This window comes from Capra hircus (genome assembly GCF_001704415.2).
Source record: "Capra hircus breed San Clemente chromosome X unlocalized genomic scaffold, ASM170441v1, whole genome shotgun sequence".
Taxonomy (NCBI): Eukaryota; Metazoa; Chordata; class Mammalia; order Artiodactyla; family Bovidae; genus Capra; species Capra hircus.
The window spans coordinates 53,653,010-53,671,694 of NW_017189516.1; the positions used below are offsets into that span (position 1 = coordinate 53,653,010).

General features: G+C 42.5%; 1 protein-coding gene across 1 annotated transcript; it reads left to right on the forward strand.

The window, feature by feature from the left end:
- Positions 1-817: 817 nt before the first annotated feature.
- SYAP1 (synapse associated protein 1) lies at positions 818-16,654 on the forward strand. The gene is made up of 9 exons (XM_013976656.2): positions 818-1,197; positions 5,790-5,908; positions 6,739-6,805; positions 8,274-8,347; positions 9,884-10,023; positions 12,298-12,446; positions 13,904-13,962; positions 14,374-14,521; positions 15,697-16,654. The coding sequence occupies exons 1-9, from the start codon at positions 1,005-1,007 to the stop codon at positions 15,822-15,824; spliced, it is 1,077 nt and encodes a 358-aa protein (XP_013832110.1). The 5' UTR covers positions 818-1,004; the 3' UTR covers positions 15,825-16,654.
- The last annotated feature ends 2,031 nt before the right edge of the window (positions 16,655-18,685 follow it).

The following is an 18,685-nucleotide window of genomic DNA, read 5'->3' on the forward strand; positions in this document are numbered from 1 at the left end:
ACCACAATAAGAATTTTTTGAACTTAGTTTCTTAATCTCATAAACTAAGCAGTGCCCAAATTTCCAATTCTTACGTCAAAAAGTTTTCCCCATTGTATTTGAGGATCTAAATAAAATCCACAAGTTGCCATGGGCCCTCTCTTAAGCCATTCTTAATCTATAGAGTCCCCTTTCAATTTATTTGAAAAAATGAGGTTGTCTGCCTGTGGTTTCTCACAGCCTAGATTCTGCCCCTATCATAGGATCCTGACGTGTCCTATAATAGTTTCCTCCATCCTGAGCTAGGTTTGATGTGGACTCAGGAAGAGCTTAGGGCTTCCCTGATATTTCACTTGGTAGAATCTGCCTGCAATGAATGAGACCCAAGTTCGATTCTTGGGTCGGGAAGATCCATTCCAATACTCTTGGGCTCCCCTTGTGGCTCAGCTGGTCTCCTGCAATGCGGGAGACCTGGGTTTGATCCCCTGGGAGAAGGGAAATGTTACCCATCCCAGTATTCTGGCCTGGAGAATTCCATGGACTATACAGTCCATGGGGTCGCAAAGAGTCGGACACGACTACGAGACTTTCACTCACTCAGGAAGAGCTTAAAGATATCCATTTTCAAGGGGCCAGCCCAGCTGAACCTGAAAAGGCTAGGCTAAGTCACCAGCCAAGCTGCTCTGAGTGACAAAGACGCTGTTTACTACCCTGCATCAGGAACCTACAAAATCCCGGGGGCGGAGGAAAAGGGGCGGGGTTAGGCGACGTAGGGAAAACCCTTTGTCCGGTTTCCACGCGCGTCATCGAGTTACGAAACAAGGGGAGGGCGGGGCCTTTGTCCGGAAGTGACGCCGACGCGGCGGTGGCGGAGTTGCCGTGTAGGCGGGGCGACGGACGGAGCCGCGGCTCCGGGTCGCCCTTCCTGCTGTCTTCCTGGGAGATACTTCTTGTGGAATTGAGAGTAGGCGGCACCTTCAAGGGTCTCCCGTGACCCGGACCGCGGTGGCGGCCCCGCTGACGGGATGTTCCGGAGTTTGAGCAGCTGGTTTGGCTTGGAGCAGCCGGCGGCGGGTGGCCGGCAGTCCCAGGGAGACGGACAGCCCAGGGGACACGCTCCACCCGATCAGTGCTCCGAGGCGGTGGCGGAGTCAGCGGAGGGGGAGCCACAGCTAGCCAGGAACCAGGAGCTCCTTCATCAGGCTAAGGGCCTTGGCAGTGAGTCTCCCCTGGGACCACAGGGTTTCGGAGAGCGCCCGCATCCCTGCTGCCGCCCCTGGGTGTGGACCACCAATGATCGGGAGTGTGGGGTGGGGAGAGGAAGGTGTCTCTGTCGATTGGTCGGTCCTCACAGGACCGGAGAGGTTGGTGAGGATCTGGGCAAGACCGAAGCCTCATCTAATAGTCAAACCCTGTGCCTGAAGTCCCTAGTGGCTAGTGACATGTCACTCTTTGCAGTGTGTCAACACTGAGAGCAGAGGCGCAATAAAGCAATGGGGCCCGACATCTTTACGTTTGATGGGGAATCTTTTTTATTGAACTCGCCAACTTTCACCTCCATGGCCTCCCAGCAAGAGAGGACAGGGGACGTTGAGGAGCTTTTTGCCCTTAAATCAGAATGTGTCGTCCCAGTTAAATTGAGGAAGAGTCACTAAAGGCCTGTGACAAGTAGGCTCTGTCCTTTTAGGTGCAGCTGAACATTTTTCCTTAAGGTGGAAAAGTAATTAATTGGCAACTATTGTCTGTTCCAAGTTTCAGCACTAGATGTTTTGTGAACGATGTCTCATCAGTTAAAATCTGGGACTGTCTATTTCAAAATCCACACTCTTTCCCAGCTTACAGTCTAGTTCAGGAGGAGGGTATAAGTAATAAACATGCAAAATAAACACAAGCTGTAGTAATTTTGCTCCTGGAAAGACCTTGGCAGGCTTAAATAATCAAAACGTCTTTGAGAAGGTGGCCCTAAAACAGACAACACTAGAAGTGAGAAAGAAGAAATTTAGCAAACAGTTTTAAAGGATTTAGTTCAAGATACTGAAAGGCAAGAGCATAGGGCAGGCTGGAGCCTGAGAGTGGAGAAACACACATTTGAATAGGAAAGGCTCTAGCGTTCAAAAAGTTTACTGTGGGGTGGAGTGGCAGGGAGAACAGGCATCATCTCACATGGTGGCTGTACACAATTTCAGCCCCAAGCCTCTAAACAGTGCACAAGAAAAATAAAACCAAGTGCTGTGCAATGAAATTACTTAAGAGGGAACAACTATTTCCTCTGTGGAAAATTGGGGAAAAGATGAGCTTGGGATATTTGAGAGATGTGAGAAAATGAATTTGACTAGAGCAGAGAGGCTATGTTAGTAGCTGGGATAAATAAAAGCGGGACCACGTTAGGAAAGGCTGTGTGTGTTTGTTTCCTTGATTCAGTAGAACATAGAAAACCATTTTCATTTATCTTCAGAAGAGTATCAAAAGTGACTTCTTAAAACTCAGGGCTTTATTGAAGCTTCATGTTTATATTTAGTAATAAAGACTTCCAAATATTTTTAGGAAGTATGTTTTCAATATGAAAACTTTGAAACTAAATACTCCCATCTCTTTCTTTCCTCACCAGACTTTCTTTAGTTTAGGAGGCTAAGGTTTAGATGAAGGACTTCCCTGCCCACACACACATTGTGAATGCAAAGTTTCCAAATAAATTAGAGCTCATTTGGCTCTGAAGTTTGTTTATTTATTTTTTCTGGCCAAGTGATGCAGCATTGTGGGATCTTACTTCCCTGACCTAGGATAGACCACTGCAGGGGTCTTAACCACTGGACCACCAGGGAAGTCATTTGATTTTAAAAAGATGTAAAGGTCCTAGTTTGTACACAACCCCTCAAAAAGATGAGAGACAATCAAATATTTTTTATTTTACATAGTGATCCTAAGAGGTATATTCTTTTTTAAAAAAAACCCATCTTTGTTTTGAAAACTTTAAACATCTCTGTGCCTGACTCCCACTGAGTAGATTAGTTTCTTTGGGACACCAGCTTGCCATTTAGAGGCAGGTAGCCTGTGTTTGAGTTCCTTGTACTTCTTACTGCCTTTATTTTGATGTCATTTGCAAATCACAGTAAGTCCAACAAACAGGCTTTAACAGAGAGGATCAAGACCACCCCCAGGTTTCATGAGCACCCACCAAAACTGTAGTTTCTTTGGCAAGGAGGAAGAGGATAGGCTATCGGCTAGGCAACAAGGTCTTCCCCATCTTCATGGATAAATCATTTATCTTCTGTATCTCAGCTTTCCTAACTGTAAACTGGGCTAATTATACCTACTCTTCCTGGGATGCTTGTGACATGATGAAAATGAAGCTATGATATTAGCGATCTGCCCCCTCTTTCTAGAAAGTTGCTGTGTCTATTCACTTGCAGACATTTTACTTAGACTATCTTTTCTTTGGTCGCTGCTTTAGTTCAGACCCCCTCCTATGCCTAAGTCCCTGAAATGGACATTGTACTCTTGTTCAGTTCAGTTCAGTTCAGTCACTCAGTCGTGTCCAACTTTTTGCGACCCCATGAATTGCAGCATGCCAGGCCTCCCTGTCCATCACCAACTCCCGGAGTTCACTCAAACTCACATCCATCCAGCCATCTCATCCTCTGTCGTTCCCTTCTCCTCCTGCCCCCAATCCCTCCCAGCATCAGAGTACTCTTGTTACTTCCTGTTAACTCTTATCTGCGTCTCAATTTTTCTGTCTTTAACTTGGTGTCAGCCAGTCTCTGCACAATTCCAGACTTCTTGTCTTTGTGAGCATCTCTCCTGAGAATCTCTTGTCCTGTCTCCCACTGCCCCCGCTTCTGACTTAGGAATCCAGACCTCTCAGTAATTAACTCTTGGGAGACATCCCTCCCTTTTGGAGAGCCTCTGTTTAATGAATAATCTCGCTCCTCTTGTTGTCTTTCAATCTTTCTTTGTTGGTTTATTTGTCAATAGACAGCCTTTGAGGGCAAGAACTGTGCATCCTCGGGACTTCCCTGGCAGTCCAGTGGTTAAAACTCTGCATTTCTAATGCAAGGGGTCTGGGTTTCATCCCTGGTCAGGGAACAAAGATCAAAAAAAGAGCCCAAAATGACAAATCTATCAATAATTCAAAAGGTATTCCTGAGAAAATCTTAAAGGGAACCTGCTCTTTTTAGAAGTTTGGATTTGTCTATCTGCAGAGAATATTTTTACAAAGTAATGTGGCTGTATTCTCATTTTATCATACTACTCTGCGTAAATAAGCTAGTCATAGCCAAAAGGAAATCAGGGATCTCCCTAAAGCTCAGCATTTAGTCACTCCCCTTTCATGCACTCAGCAAGGACTTACTGGTCACTTTCTGGGGATACACTGAGTCAAACAACCTCAGTCCCTGCCCCAGTGGGGCTTAGTCTAGCTGAGAGGACACATTCAGCACGTAATGGATATAGTGTCATGGATATTGTTGATCTGGCAACACAGGTAGTGAGGGAACACCTCTTGGGGACACCTATGCTGGCCAAGGAGCCGGGGTCCATTTGCTGAGAAGTGATGTGTAAGTGGAGGTTCACAGGATGTGTAGAGTTAGCCGGGTAAAGGGAGGGTGGCCGATAAAAGTGTTTCAAACCAAGAAATGACACATTTGGGGCTTCCTTGGAGATCCCGAAGAATTTCTTGTGGTCATATGAAGGGGGAGAATGGTGAGAGAGAAAGAGACCGGGGACAAGGAGTGTCCTGAGGTATAGTCACAATGGGTGTTAATACCGGGAACAGATGAACACCCCCAGATACAGTGAGAAAAGGGAGACTGTTTAGTGGTAAAGGAGGTGGTAAGTGGGCGAGATGTCACTTGATGTTCCATGGTACCAGCCACAGGGTGAGGATTTAATCAGGTGTGCTGGGCTCCCTGGGGTGTTTTTATCAGGGTCTTCTCCCTGCCAGTGTTGTGAGTCAGCTCACCTGCCCTCTCAGCAGGTGCATGTCACAGAGGAAGACTGCCCTAGATTTTGGAGCATTTTCTGTGAGATAAAATTTGAAAGCCAGTTGCCTGGGAGCATCCCCCACCACGACCTTCCTGAGGTCGCTTCCTGCAGCCCAAATTCTGTAGAATGTGAACTTCAAAATGTTATTTATGTACAAGTACGCCTTTACATCGTAGTGCAAAAAGAGCCCTGATAACAAATGTGTTTTCAGGTCTTTAGAAAAGTTAATTTTGTGTTTTCGTTTTGTCTTGTGAAGTTTGTATGTTCCAATTTGAATTTCTTTCCACATATTTGCTCATTATTATTAGTGAAGAGTATTTACATTAGGGCTTGCCGAGATTTCTATTTATTAAAAACTCCCCCAGATTTATCATGGGATGAGTTGATCTAGGAAGAGGAGGGGCTTTTTTCTTCTTTTTTTGAACAAGAGGAAAGGAGAAAATTAAGATGGGATACTTAGGGTCTAGAAAGGAAAGAAAGTAAGAAGGAGCCTTGATCTTATTGTAAAGTAGGAGAGGAGATTACTTGCTGAGATAAATTAGAACTAGAGGCTGGAGAAGGGCAAGATAATTTTGAAACAGCTGCTGGGGTGAACTGAGGAGCATGCTAACAGTCTTTAAAAGCAGTGAATTAAAGGCCCAGTGTGGATGGCCTGTCCACTGAGAAAGTGGAGTACTATTGGTGCTTCTCACTCCTTAAGTTTTAAGTCCCAGTTAACAAGAAACGTGTCTTGCGGTTTAAGTCTTACAAGCACTATTTAAGGGAGAAATTTACAAATATAATAACCATCATACTTGAATGGAGCATAGACTCTCTTTTATTCTTTACAGACTATCTGTTTAACTTTGCAACCACTGCTACAAAAAAAATAACTGAATCAGTTGCTGAAACAGCACAAACAATAAAGAAATCAGTAGAAGAAGGAAAGATAGATGACATCATTGATAAGGTACATTTAAATATCTTTTGGAAATATAAGTTTATGAAATTCATTAGCAGCTAGTGTAATCATCCCTTTTTATGAACTTTGTTAACCCAAATAGGATATCATATTCTGATAAAAATGTTGAGATTCTTGTTTTTTTCCCTTTCCCCTCTCCTTTTTGTATAATAAGTAACTATTAAGTTACCTGATTTAAATAACCTTTGTTTTTATTTTAATATATTCTAAAATACATTGATGCTTTTGGATAATACTAAGCTTTTCATATTGTGAGTTTAATTTTCAACTATAACCATTTCAGAATACATTTATGCCTTTGAATCATTTGAGTTCATTCAGTTGAATCATTTTAAAAGTCCTGGGCCAATAGGAACAACCCTTTTAAGACTCTAGGGAGTGAATTTGTTCATTTTTTGCAATAGTAGGGTATAGGCCTAGGGAATTGCATTTCTGTTGGTAACTGTTTGAACTAAGGAGGTCATCAATTAAACTTAAGACAGATTATTATTTGGATATTTTCATTGTGTGTACTATTTGTTAGAATGAGATTTGACCTGTCTTTTATTGTTTTATAGAATAACATAAAAATTCTGTCTTTAAATCCTTTTATTTTTGCATTTGAAAAGATCGTCTGTCATAAAGGCAGTTGAACACTTAGAGTTCAGAAATGTTGAAGATTCCCTCTTATTGGGGAAGGGAAGACATACCACTTTTTTGTCTCCTTATTTGAGGAAAATGAATAAGATGTCCCAAATGAACTTCACAAATCTCAAGTGTAATTCTTATCTAATAATAAGCTTTTTAAAAGTAATTTAACTCTGTGTATTTTTTAACAGACAATTATAGGAGATTTTCATAAGGAGCAGAAAAAATTTGTTGAGGAGCAGAATACAAAAAAGTCAGGTATGGTATAGGTTTATACGTGACTTACTTGCCTACCAAATTTACTGAACACTGCTTATGTGCTTGACATCCCACTAAGGCTATGAGATTACAAAAATATCCAAGTGAGGCCCCCATCTTTCAGGCAGCACAAGGACTAGTGGGGACAAGCCTTCAGGACTTGAAGGAAATCTCTCCCCGTGGCTAGGACGTGGGTGAGGTAACCCTTCTGGGGAGCTGGCTCTGAAGGAGAGAGAGTGGGCTTTTCTTGTTCACTTTCTCACATGTCCAGCAGAGTCTCTGATGTATGCCTAGTGGGCACTTAGCAAATGTTGGCTCCCTTCCTGCAAAAAAGGAAGGGCTTTCCAGGGAAGTGACAGAGGGCTGTGAAAAATCACAGGGTGTTGGAGAACTTACTCAACACATTTCTTTACTGACAAATATTTGTTTAAATGTTTGCAGTTGCAGGATCTCAAAATGCCTGCTTTTACTGTTTGGTGGTTTTCAGACACAAAACTGGCCTCATATCTTTGAATCTGGCAAAAGTAGTGTAAAATACTTCAGCTGGTTTGAGCAGTACCGCGAATTCAAAAAGAACTAGTTAGCCTCCAGCTACCCCAAACTGGAAAGCGGCTCTTTGGGACAAGTCAACTACTGTACAGGGCAGTGTGACCTGGTGATTCGTGGGAAGCAGTAAAGTCGACCCTGGCTCAGGGCTAGTTGCTGCCTCTGAGATGGGAACTCTGGATGGGTTGGGAGTGAAAGGTTTGGAGGCAGGTTCACTTTTATTTTTCTGTTCCATTCAGTATGCATTTCCTAAGAATTAGGGATAGTCTCTTATATAATCACCAATGGTACAGTTACCAGCTTTAAGAAATGTAACATTGACATAATATTCATAGTCTAATTTTGTCACTTGACCCAGTAACATCCTTTCTACATTTTTCCCCCTCAGTACAGCATCCAGTCTTGGATGCAGTACTGCACTTTTTGTTGTGCTCCTTCTTTTAAAATAGACCATTCCTCATCTGGGCTTGGTCTGATATTTCCTCATGATCAGATTCAGATTATGCATGCTTGGCCAGAAGACTGCCTACATGATGAATCCTTCTCAGGAGATCACATCTGGAGGCCTGCAGTGGCCATCTCTCTCTCCTGGGTGATGCTGATTTTGGTCACCTAGTCAAGACATTGTTCAACTTTTCCATTGTATGATGCAAGTCCGTTTTTTACCAAATGCATATGTGCATAAGATTCATACATGAACTCAGAGGATTACAATGAGTGTTCGTATTTGGAACTTATTAGTAAATTGCTAAAATGGTTATGTGGAAACTTTCTCATTTTTTCAAGCCACAGATGGCAGTGTGGCTCCTCCCCACCTTTTTTAATTGTAGTATAGTTGCTTTACAATGTTGTGTTAGTTTCTGGTGTCACAATGTAACCCTTGTAACCTGTTTTTATTTCTTTGCCATTAAAAACCTTTTAGAAGTAGCAGTGCCACCATGGGTTGATAGTAATGATGAAGAAACAATTCAACAACAAATCTTGGCCCTGTCAGCTGTAAGTATCTTGTGATACCTTGTACCGAAATACTTTCTTCCTATCATGACTTCACCCTTAGCAGAATGTTTTTCTTCTGTACAATTTTTTTTTAATATTTTGAGATGTTAGGAATGTACACCTCAACTTTCACTATTTTTTTCAATGTCTTTAAATTTGCTTTTCTATATTCTTTCAGCCTTAAAAGGATTTTTTTTGTTATTAAGACAATCTTTTTTTTAAGACAGTCTTTTGAGATGTGCTATTAAGAAGTTTCTAGATAGCATTCTAATTCTTCCGAATGAAATGATCATATTCTAAATTTGCTCTTTAACTGCTATATATATATCTCTGAAACTGAAATTGAAAGAAATAAAACTCCATATGCTGCCCCCAAAATATTAGAGTGTTACCACCTAAGAATCATGTAGCACCTGACAGTTTCAGGAAGTACTTTCTCACACATTATCTCTTTTGAGCCTCCTGGTTTGTCTGTGAGGTAGGTAGGGGCTTTTATCACCACTGCGCAGGTATGGAGACCAATACTCTCAGATGAGACCTTCACTCCTTATCTTTGTCTCTCCTGGGCTATGAACTCTCAGCAGAGGCTGGCTTTGAGCTCTGTCCTCAGCACCCAGCATAAGGCTTTCACTATATCAGTGATTTTCAAGCTTTATTTTTAACCTACTTTTTTTTAAACCAAAGTCGTAAAGGGAACCTTGGTCTAGAAAACAAATGTAGAGCTGGGCTTTCCCTTCCACTGCCCCAGGGCATTTTTTTTTTCCTTCCCATTAGTAAATCCCTAAAGGCCTGAGGATCCAATTCCAAGCTCACTGTGGACACCATGTATTTTGATGACCACCTTACAGTCAAACTTGACATTGACATCACACATCTACTTGCTTCTCCCCAGAAGAGGGAGATTTGGAGTGTCGGGTGGGGGCCCTGGCCCTAGCACGTGCTCAGCCAAGGTTCCCCAAGTGAACCAACAACAAGCCTTTCCATGCCTGGCACTCTCTGCGGAGAAGCTGCTCTGTGTCTGTCTCAGCCACCGTTGCATTCTCATGCCCTCAGTGCAGGGACTGACCTTCAGAGCTTAACAGAGATTTCAGGCAGAGCGTGGGCTCGCACGTTCCATCAGAAGGTATGGGACTAAAGTGTGGTTTGTGCACACTTAAGAAATGACTTGGGTCATGGGTTTTACTTCTCTGATAAGACCACCATGGTTCGCTGACTCCAACTCTGGGTTTTTTTATACTAGTTTTCACATACCAAAACAGAAGTCTTTTTTCTATGGTTTCAAATTATGTAATTTCAACAAATTCAACAGGTTGAATTTCCTGACCTCCCATGACGCTCTCTCCAGTTGAAACTATTAAAGAATATATGAAAGGATTGATCCTTCTCCACTCTCTCTAAGGCAGACAAGTTAATGACAGCTCATTGCACTTGGTGGCTGAAGCATTTAGGGAATTTAATGTGTCGTATCATTGATGCGTTGTTACCTATCCATTGCAGTCTATGGTTTCCCCCATGTTTTTCCTCTTTTTATTCAAGGACAAGAGGAACTTCCTTCGTGACCCTCCAGCCGGGGTGCAGTTTAACTTTGACTTTGATCAGATGTACCCCGTCGCACTGGTCATGCTCCAAGAGGACGAGCTCCTGAGCAGGATGAGATTTGACCTTGTTCCTAAACTGTAAGCATTGGGCTCTCAAGCCTGATGGGAAAGAGGCATGGGCTGGGGGCCAGGATGTTCTCAGACATTCTTCATGAAAACGGGCTCTACGGCTCTTCAGCAGTACCCACCCCCAACCCCCACACACAGGGTGCCATAGAATCAAAACTCAGGGTGGACTTTTGGGGAATTTTGGAATACAAATGAGATGTGCTCTTTTATCCCCAGTTAGATGGTAGAAAGAATTTTCCTATGAAAAACACACGTGCACCTGCACCCTCCTGAATAAGACCAAGATCCCCAAGGTACATGAGAGCATGGTGCTGCCTTTTCTCCACTCAGGCTCCTCTGTGGCAGTGGCCTCTTTCTCTTCCCATCCAAGGCTTCTCCCTCCGCAAATCCCTGCTTGTCCCTTAAGCTCCAGCACGTGTATCGTGTCTTCTGTGGTATGGCGATCAACAGAGGCCCCCTCCCTTCTCCTCTGCCACCGTGAGTTCTTCCTCACCTTTTCTACCTTCTTTGGAATCTGCCCCATTTTTAACAGTGGTCTTTGGTGTTTGCTGAATGTTCCTGTTTTATGCCTCTCTCTTCTTGTGTGATGGGGTTATCTTCCTGTTCTCTAAGAACATAAAGTCTGGCTTTCTTAAGATACCCTTCTCACTCTGCCTTCTCTGCGTCTTGACTTTGGGTTCTGTGGTTCATGCTGGAGGCTTCTCTTACCCATTCTTTGGGGCTGTGTGCTTCCCTGGGCCACTGAGGCGGGGCAGCTCAGTAGCCGTGAGCAGACTCCTCAGCCTGGGCTGGCTGTAGACGGAACAGCGGGTCGAGCCTGAGCCCGGTGGCCTCAGTACAGCCAGGAGCCCCTGTTCTCAGCCGCGCCAGCTGTCCCTGAGTGCAGGGACTGCGACTCTTAGTCTCTGCCACTTGATGAAGGTGGTGTCTGCCAGCCTTCTTGACTATAAAGTCACGCCTTCCCTCTTTGAAATTAATAACTATTTTCTGGGGAGGTACTTTGAAACTCTGTAAATATGTCATTCCTCCTCAAATTTTCCATGTATTCATATATTTATGTATATCTGTATGGACTCAAGGTCCTGTTTTATGCAATGGTTATAATCCATTGCTATCATTATTTGTTCTGATGCTCAAATCATCGTCTATTTGCCAGGGGAAGCCCATTCAAGCTGGCTTCTATGTCTTTTTAACTCGTCCTGTTCACTCATTGAGCCCTTCCTTTCTAGTATGAGATAGTCCTCCAGGCTCACCTTGTACTTCCCCTGCTATAACCCTGGAATTGGCCATTTGTCCTAGGGGTTCTGGTTCCTTTTAGTGGAAAGTGGTGTGCATTAGGCATGCTCTTTGTTATTGGGGTGTCACTACTCCTTGGCCCACTCAGTGGAAGAGCTAGTGTGCTCATATACACACAGATGCATTTGTTTGCATCTCTATTGAGTAAAAACCATATGGTCACAGTGATACTTCACAGCAAGGATCATTCTAGAATTTTTCCTTTCCACGATTGTAACTCCCTTTTCTGATGGTGAGAAACCTAGTTTCCACTATTGTTAGTAATTTTATTTAAGCAGTCAATCCTCTTGCGAGTGACCAATCTTCCTTTATCACCACCACCTCCCCAGCTTAGACACCCTCCTGTCCCTGCTCAGGCTGTCACTCGCCATTCCAGGCCACCACCACGTGGGTACTCACCTTGCCCTTCTTGGGTGCCGACACCTCACCCCAGGTGGCGAGTGTGTAGCCAGGTTTGAGACCCACTGAGAGTTCTCAGGTTGAACTGCACTTCAGTCTTTTTATCAGTCGTCACCGCTTCATTACTGTCGCTGATTGCTAGTTATATGCAAGCTGCCAAACATGTCCTCTCATAAGGAAAACCACCCACAATCCTTTATTCTCACTGCTTGAAAGCATTTAATCCTTTGGTAAACAGCAGATAATTGGTGGGGACCTGCTGTACTTCCAGTCTCCCAGGCTGCTCATGGTACTTTGACAGCAGTCCCCCACTCCCCTCTGCTGAGGGCAGTGTCAGTATCTTTAAAATACCAAGAAACACTGAGGATTCATTGGTGCATTATAAACTTTGCTGCTGTGGAGAAGATAGTTTTCTTTTTATCCTATTACTCAGCTTTCGATTCGAAAGCAAGTGAGAATTTCCTTTGAGCCTCATTCCGATTCGAAACTGTCTGTAAAAACCACCTATTCCAATGTCCACTGGAACAGATAAGCCCTGCACACATGTTTGCATGCATTCTCAAGTGTGTTGTTGTTTGTCTTTGAAAGTGTGAAGGAAGACGTGTTTTGGAGGAACTACTTCTACCGTGTCTCTCTAATTAAGCAGTCGGCCCAGCTCACAGCCCTGGCAGCCCAGCAGCAGGCTGCTGAGAAGGAGGAGAAGAACCACGGCAGACAGAAAGAGTTGCCGCTGACAGGTATATTCAAGAAGGCTTCGCTCTGCAGGGCAAATGTCACAAACATTCCTTTAAAAATACTCAGATTCTCATGATCCTGCATTGTGCACATGCCAGAAATGTCATCATTATCTTAGGGAAAATCCTTTTCCTTCCAGAGAAGATATTCATTCTTCTCTTGTTGCCCTCTCCCTGACCCTGCCCACTTGTCTTCCATCCGTTTTCGTTTACTTTGCTTTTTCTCATTCTTTAGGTTTTTTATTTCTTCCTTTTTATTTCTCCCTCCATCACCAGTCATCTTCCCATCTCTCTCCTTGCCCTTCGCATGCTTTCTATTCTCCGCTGACTCAGTTCCCCACTTTCCTTTGGTTCTCAGTCTTCCATTCAGCCTGCTCATGTCCCCTTCTCTGGTCTGTAGAGCTGAGCTCAACCAGCCAGACTGGAACCAGACCTCAGTCAGTGACACATGTGACTCTTCCTTATTGTGACAGTTTTACCCTGGTTGTTGGGGAAAGTGGTTTATAATATCAGCAATGATTTCAAAAGTGGTCCCCAACCTTTTTGGCACCAGGGACCGTTTTCGTGGGAGACAATTCTTCCCCAGGACCGGAGAGGGGGTGGGATGGTTTCAGGATGTTTCAAGCACATTACACTTATTGTGCACTTTTATTTTTAATCTGATGCTGCTGCTGCTCTGACAGAAGGTGCCAGTCCATGGGCCAGAGGTTGGGGACCGCTGATTTAATACCTGTAATAATTATTAAAATAAGATATGTATCTTATGTCATATTTTTAATGTTTAATGAACACCTGCTTTGTATAGGTACCTGTTATAGCTGGAGACTCATCCATACATGGAATTTTAAATGATTATGTAAAACAGTGCATCCTAAGGCACCTGACAACTGCATTTAGGGTCAGGAAACATAATGAAGTTGCTCTCACAAGAACATTTGGTGCTTTGCCTGTAGATGTTAATATGAATCCCAGTTGTCTCTCATACTTTAGTATTTCTTCTTTATTAATTTTATTGGAAAATGCCATTTTACCCAAAACTGTGTGTGTATCAAAATGGGCATAACAGGAGAGCTGCTGTGAGTGAGTGTTACATTTTATTGATACTTTGTGCTTTCTAGCATTTGTGACAAAAGAAAAACTTAATTCTCATTATTTTGAAAGAGCAGAATTATTCTTCAATGCATTTTGCTAATCAAAATTTGTTACCTGCTGGAAACCTTACATAAGGGGTATTAGAATATGATGATATATACTAAACATATCCCCAAAAGAAAGAGGTTGAGATTATTTCATCTGGGTAGTTCCTATGATAATTACAGAAAAACAGAAAGCATAACATTAAAAACTCATTTCTGAAAATTACTTAGTATCATCATGCTGATGAATAATTTAGTTGTTATCGTCATATGTATTCAGAATTAAATCAAGCAATTCTTGACTCTCTTCTTCTCACTTCTTAGAAGCAGTACGGCCCAAAACACCACCTGTCGTAATCAAATCTCAGCTTAAAACTCAAGAGGTAATAGTCTTACATTTTACCTAGTAGTTAATGTCTGGAAATGAAGTAACTCTGTCAACTAGCTTAGATACCATTTCAAAACTGCTTATGCATACGGGTGTTATCTGTTCTGAAGAAGAGGGATCCGGTATATGAAGGGTAGAAGACCTACAGCTGAGACCTGAGGCGATCCTCTGGGACTAGACAATGACTGGAGTGATCCAAACCGTGAGTGCGTGGAGAGACTCAGGTGGCCACTCCTGAGGTCAGCAAGCCAGGGTGCAGGTTAGGAGCTGGAGCACAGCGGCCATCCGACTGGTAGAGGAGGGGAATGGAAGTGAGGCTGCAGTAAGTCGGTAGATGACTAAACTCGAGCTCTAATCTCTATGTCACTTGAAAAGCCATTTTCAGGGCTCATGTATCGCCTTTCAGGACGAAGAGGAGATTTCTACCAGCCCATGTGTTTCTGAGTTTGTCAGTGATGCCTTCGATTCCTGTAACTTAGATCAGGAGGATCTGAGGAAGGAAATGGAGCAACTGGTGCTGGACAAAAAAGAAGAGGGGACAGCCGCACTGGAAGGTACAAAGCGAGCGACAGCGCTGTTCCCATCCCCAGTGCCGAAGCTGACCTTAGAAAACATTGTTGTTTTGGAGCAGATGGACAAAACTAGGTTGTAACTTTTGCATCAAAACTGCCCTGTGTTCCACACTAGAAGGTGGATTCTGGTGCACATGACCAGACTTCCCATTCCTCTGCCCTAAGCGCAGAAGTGTAAAAAGGAGAAACAGACCACAGAGGTTAAGTGACTCTTCTGAGGCATCTCAGCCCTGAGGATATATGGCCAGGAGTGGGCACCAAAGCCAGCCCTCCCTGTGGAGATGCTGCCCTCCAGCCTTCTGCTTTCAAAGCTGCATCCTGCTGGAGTTTATACTGTAGGACCAAGACTTTTTCCAGCTGCTGTGTGCCACGAGCACATCACTTCTGGGAAGAAGCAGGCTGCTTTTTAAAAACCAAATTAATTTAAGGTGATGTAGGAAAAAAGTGCAAATGATGGGGCTGCTTTCTTTGGCACATCAGGACAGATTGCTGGCTTTTTGTTGGATGACAAACAAAGGCTTCATCATTCATGAAGCTTTCAGAGACTTACTATCGGGGAAGACAGCTATTCCCACCGTTGTGCAGAAAGCACTGTTGATAAAGCTGGCCTCCCAGAGGTGAACCACCTGTAGCTCAGGTTCCATCTGTATGTCTGTCACTGTCACGCTCTGTGATCTTGGACAAGTCACTTAACCTCTAAACCTCCACTTCCCCATCTGTCAAATGTGTATAACTGTGTCTCTAGTCCACGGATTGTTCTGAAGGTTAAAGAGTGATATGCAGAGAGCACTTAGCCCTCACCTGGCTGAGTGAATGCTCTAGAAACATTAGCTGTTTTTGCTGCCAATATTAATTATCAATTATCTATTTAAATAGAAAAAATCAGAGGCCTAGGTAAAGGAAAATAACACGCAAAATTTACTAACAACATCTGATACCTTTGCTTCTGCATTTAATAAATGTATCTTTCTTATCATATTTCTCTTCAGTCACAGCTAAAACCTATTCAGTTTCTTAGCATACACAGTGCTGAACAAAGCCTGAGACAGTAAATATTTCTGTGGTTAGGACTTAACACAGGTAAGTATAGTGGACTGCATTGTTCAGACCACCGTGATGAATTCAGAATCTTTTTTTTTCTCATTTGTTTCTTTTAGAGGATTCTGTAGATTGGGAGAAAGAACTACAACAGGAACTTCAGGAATATGAAGTGGTGGCAGAATCAGAGAAACGAGATGAAAACTGGGATAAGGAAATAGAGGAAATGCTGAAGGAGGAAAATTAACTGTCTGTCTCCTGAAATAAAAGAATAAACCTTAACATGCTATAACTGACATTAAATTCTAGATGTTGAGACTCACTGAATCAGAAGGCGCAAAGGAATATAACTTTATTAATTTCAAAATTCTTCTCTTTTCAAGCTGAAACTTGCCTCTTCTACTTAAAAAAACAGGACAAGAACATTTATTCTAATAATCAAAAAGGGATGTTTTAGGTAATGTTCCTTTAATATAAATCTAGTTAGAGATGTTCTTATAGTCAGTACAGACATCTTTCTGGTAGTCAGTACAGACATGTTTCAGAAACACAAAATCTTAGAGTGCAGTTTTCTGTGAGGTCAAAATATAATATATTCTTCAATTGTGGTTTTCTAAACATTTGTACTTCTTGCATTTTTGTTGATACATATATGTTAAAGTACTTAATGGATTAATAACTATCAAAATGACCAAATTGTACCAAAGAACTTGAGAGGAAGCACTTTCTGAACTATTTTCTTGCAGATATTTTCTAAAATTCCATCTGGAAGCCAAAAGATAAAATAATTATGTTGATTATAATGACTAAGCATCACACAGTTTGACACTGAGAAATACTGTGTAAAAATATTTGTTTTTCTTTGGGGCCTTTTTAAAAAAAATCTATGCCACATTTAATAATGGTTTCCTAAATTTCACATCATGGTTTTTGTACAAAGCAGGGTCTTTCATCCTTTAAGTATCAATGACTGTCAGAAGCCCCTTCACCTTAAAGTCTCATGTTGTTTAAATCATCTCCACATATAATACATGTTTTTGCTTTTTTGTCTTAATTAAAGGGTCAGTCTTTATAAAATTGTGTTCTCCGAGTACAACTTTTGGAACTTTATTGACCAATCCTGCCTGGATTCCGCTCTACTAGCAGGACTGTTCACAGAATGTGGTTACTTGAAAAGGACAGATGGCTGAATACCAGAACACTCCACAGTGTTTGCTTCCTGAACCTTTCAGGTTTTTCAGAAAGCCTTTATTTCATAAAGGGGAAGAGAATTAACACAGTTCTTATAAGAAACATGTACTTATTTATATTCTTGATCCCATAAAAACTAGTCTATAGTCAACAAGAATTAGCTGTTTAAGTTTGTAGTTTGGGATATGCTCCTGCAAAGAAGCCAGACTTCCTCAGCTAGAATCACTTGGGTTGTATTTGATGAAACCACTGACACCATTATCAAGAGACTTCCACTTGTGGGTCTGCAATTGCTGATTACTCAGAGCTGGTATCTGGCAACTTCTGAGGCAATCCTGTTGAAAGGAAAATTTTTAAGAATTTAGAGTTTGCTATAGGGAAACAAATGTTAAATGTTTTTAAGTAGTTAAAAATCCTAGATATAAGCAGCTCAGAATATGACAGTAGTTGGCTCTTAGTATATGCACTAAAATTCTTATTGACGAATGTTGAATAAACATAAAAAAGGAAAGGTTTCAGAGAAAGTTAAAAACCTGGGGCTCCTTGGTGGCTCAATGGCAGAGAATCCACCTGCCAATGCAGGAGATGGGTTTGATCCCTGATGCAGGAAGACCCCACATGCTGCGGACCAACTAAGCCCCTGTGCCACAACTACTGAGCCCACGTCCTGGAGCCCATGCTTTGCAACAAGAGGCGCACCACAGTGAGAAGCCTGCATACTGCAACCAGAGTAGCCCCGCTCATCGCACTTAAAGAAAGCCCGCGCAGGGCACGCTCCGACATAAATCACAGCAAGATCCTCTATGATCCACCTCCCAGAGTAACAGAAGTAAAAACAAGGTGAACAGATTGGAACTGGCTGAACTTGAAAGCTTTTTGCACAACGAAGGAAACTAAGCAAGTGAGAGGACAGCCCTCAGAATGGGAGGAAACAACAGCAAACAAAACAACTGACAATCTCCAAAATATACAAGCAGTTCATGCAGCTCCATACCAGAAAAATGAACAACCCAATCAAACACTGGGCAGAAGACCTAAACAGACATTTCTCCAAGGGAAGACCTACACATGGCTAAGAAACACATGAAAAGATGCTCAACATTGCTCATTATTAGAGAAATGCAACTCAAAACCACCATGAGGTATCGTCTCACACCAGTCAGAATGGCCATCATCAAAAAGTCTACTAACAATGAATGCTGGATAGGGTGTGAAGAAGGTTAATGCAAACTGATACAACCACTATGGAGAATACTATGGAGATTCCTTAGAAAACTAGGAATACAACTACCATACAACCCAGGACCAGATGCCATGATCTTAGTTTTCTGAATGTTGAGCTTTAAGCCAACTTTTGCACTCTCCTCCTTCACTTTCATCAAGAGACTTTTTAGTTCCTCTTCACTTTCTGCCATAAGGGTGGTGTCGATTGCATATCTGAGGTTATTGATATTTCTCCCAGCAATCTTGATTCCAGCTTGTGCTTCTGGCCCCAGCACTTAATGGAAAATAGATGGGGAAACAGTAGAAACAGTGTCAGACTTTATTTTGGGGGGCTCCAAAGTCACTGCAGATGGTGAGTGCAGCCATGAAATTAAAAGACTGTTACTCCTTGGAAGGAAAGTTATGACCAACCTAGATAGTATATTCAAAATCAGAGACATTACTTTGCCAACAAAGGTCCATCTAGTCAAGGCTATGGTTTTTCCAGTGGTCATGTATGGATGTGAGACTTGCACTGTGAAGAAAGCTGAGTGCCGAAGAATTGATGCTTTTGAACTGTGGTGTTGGAGAAGACTCTTGAGAGTCCCTCGGACAGCAAGGAGATCCAACCAGTCCATTCTAAAGGAGATCAGTCCTGGGTGTTCATTGGAAGGACTGATGCTAAAGCTGAAACTCCAGTACTTTGGCCACCTC

Bases quoted from the DNA above. Each gene is read 5' to 3' on its own strand.
- SYAP1 (XM_013976656.2), top strand. From the start codon at position 1,005: ATGTTCCGGAGTTTGAGCAGCTGGTTTGGCTTGGAGCAGCCGGCGGCG. The intron at 6,806-8,273 runs GTATGGTATAGG...AAAACCTTTTAG, and splicing joins GCAGAATACAAAAAAGTCAG to AAGTAGCAGTGCCACCATGG. The intron at 13,963-14,373 runs GTAATAGTCTTA...ATCGCCTTTCAG, and splicing joins CTCAGCTTAAAACTCAAGAG to GACGAAGAGGAGATTTCTAC.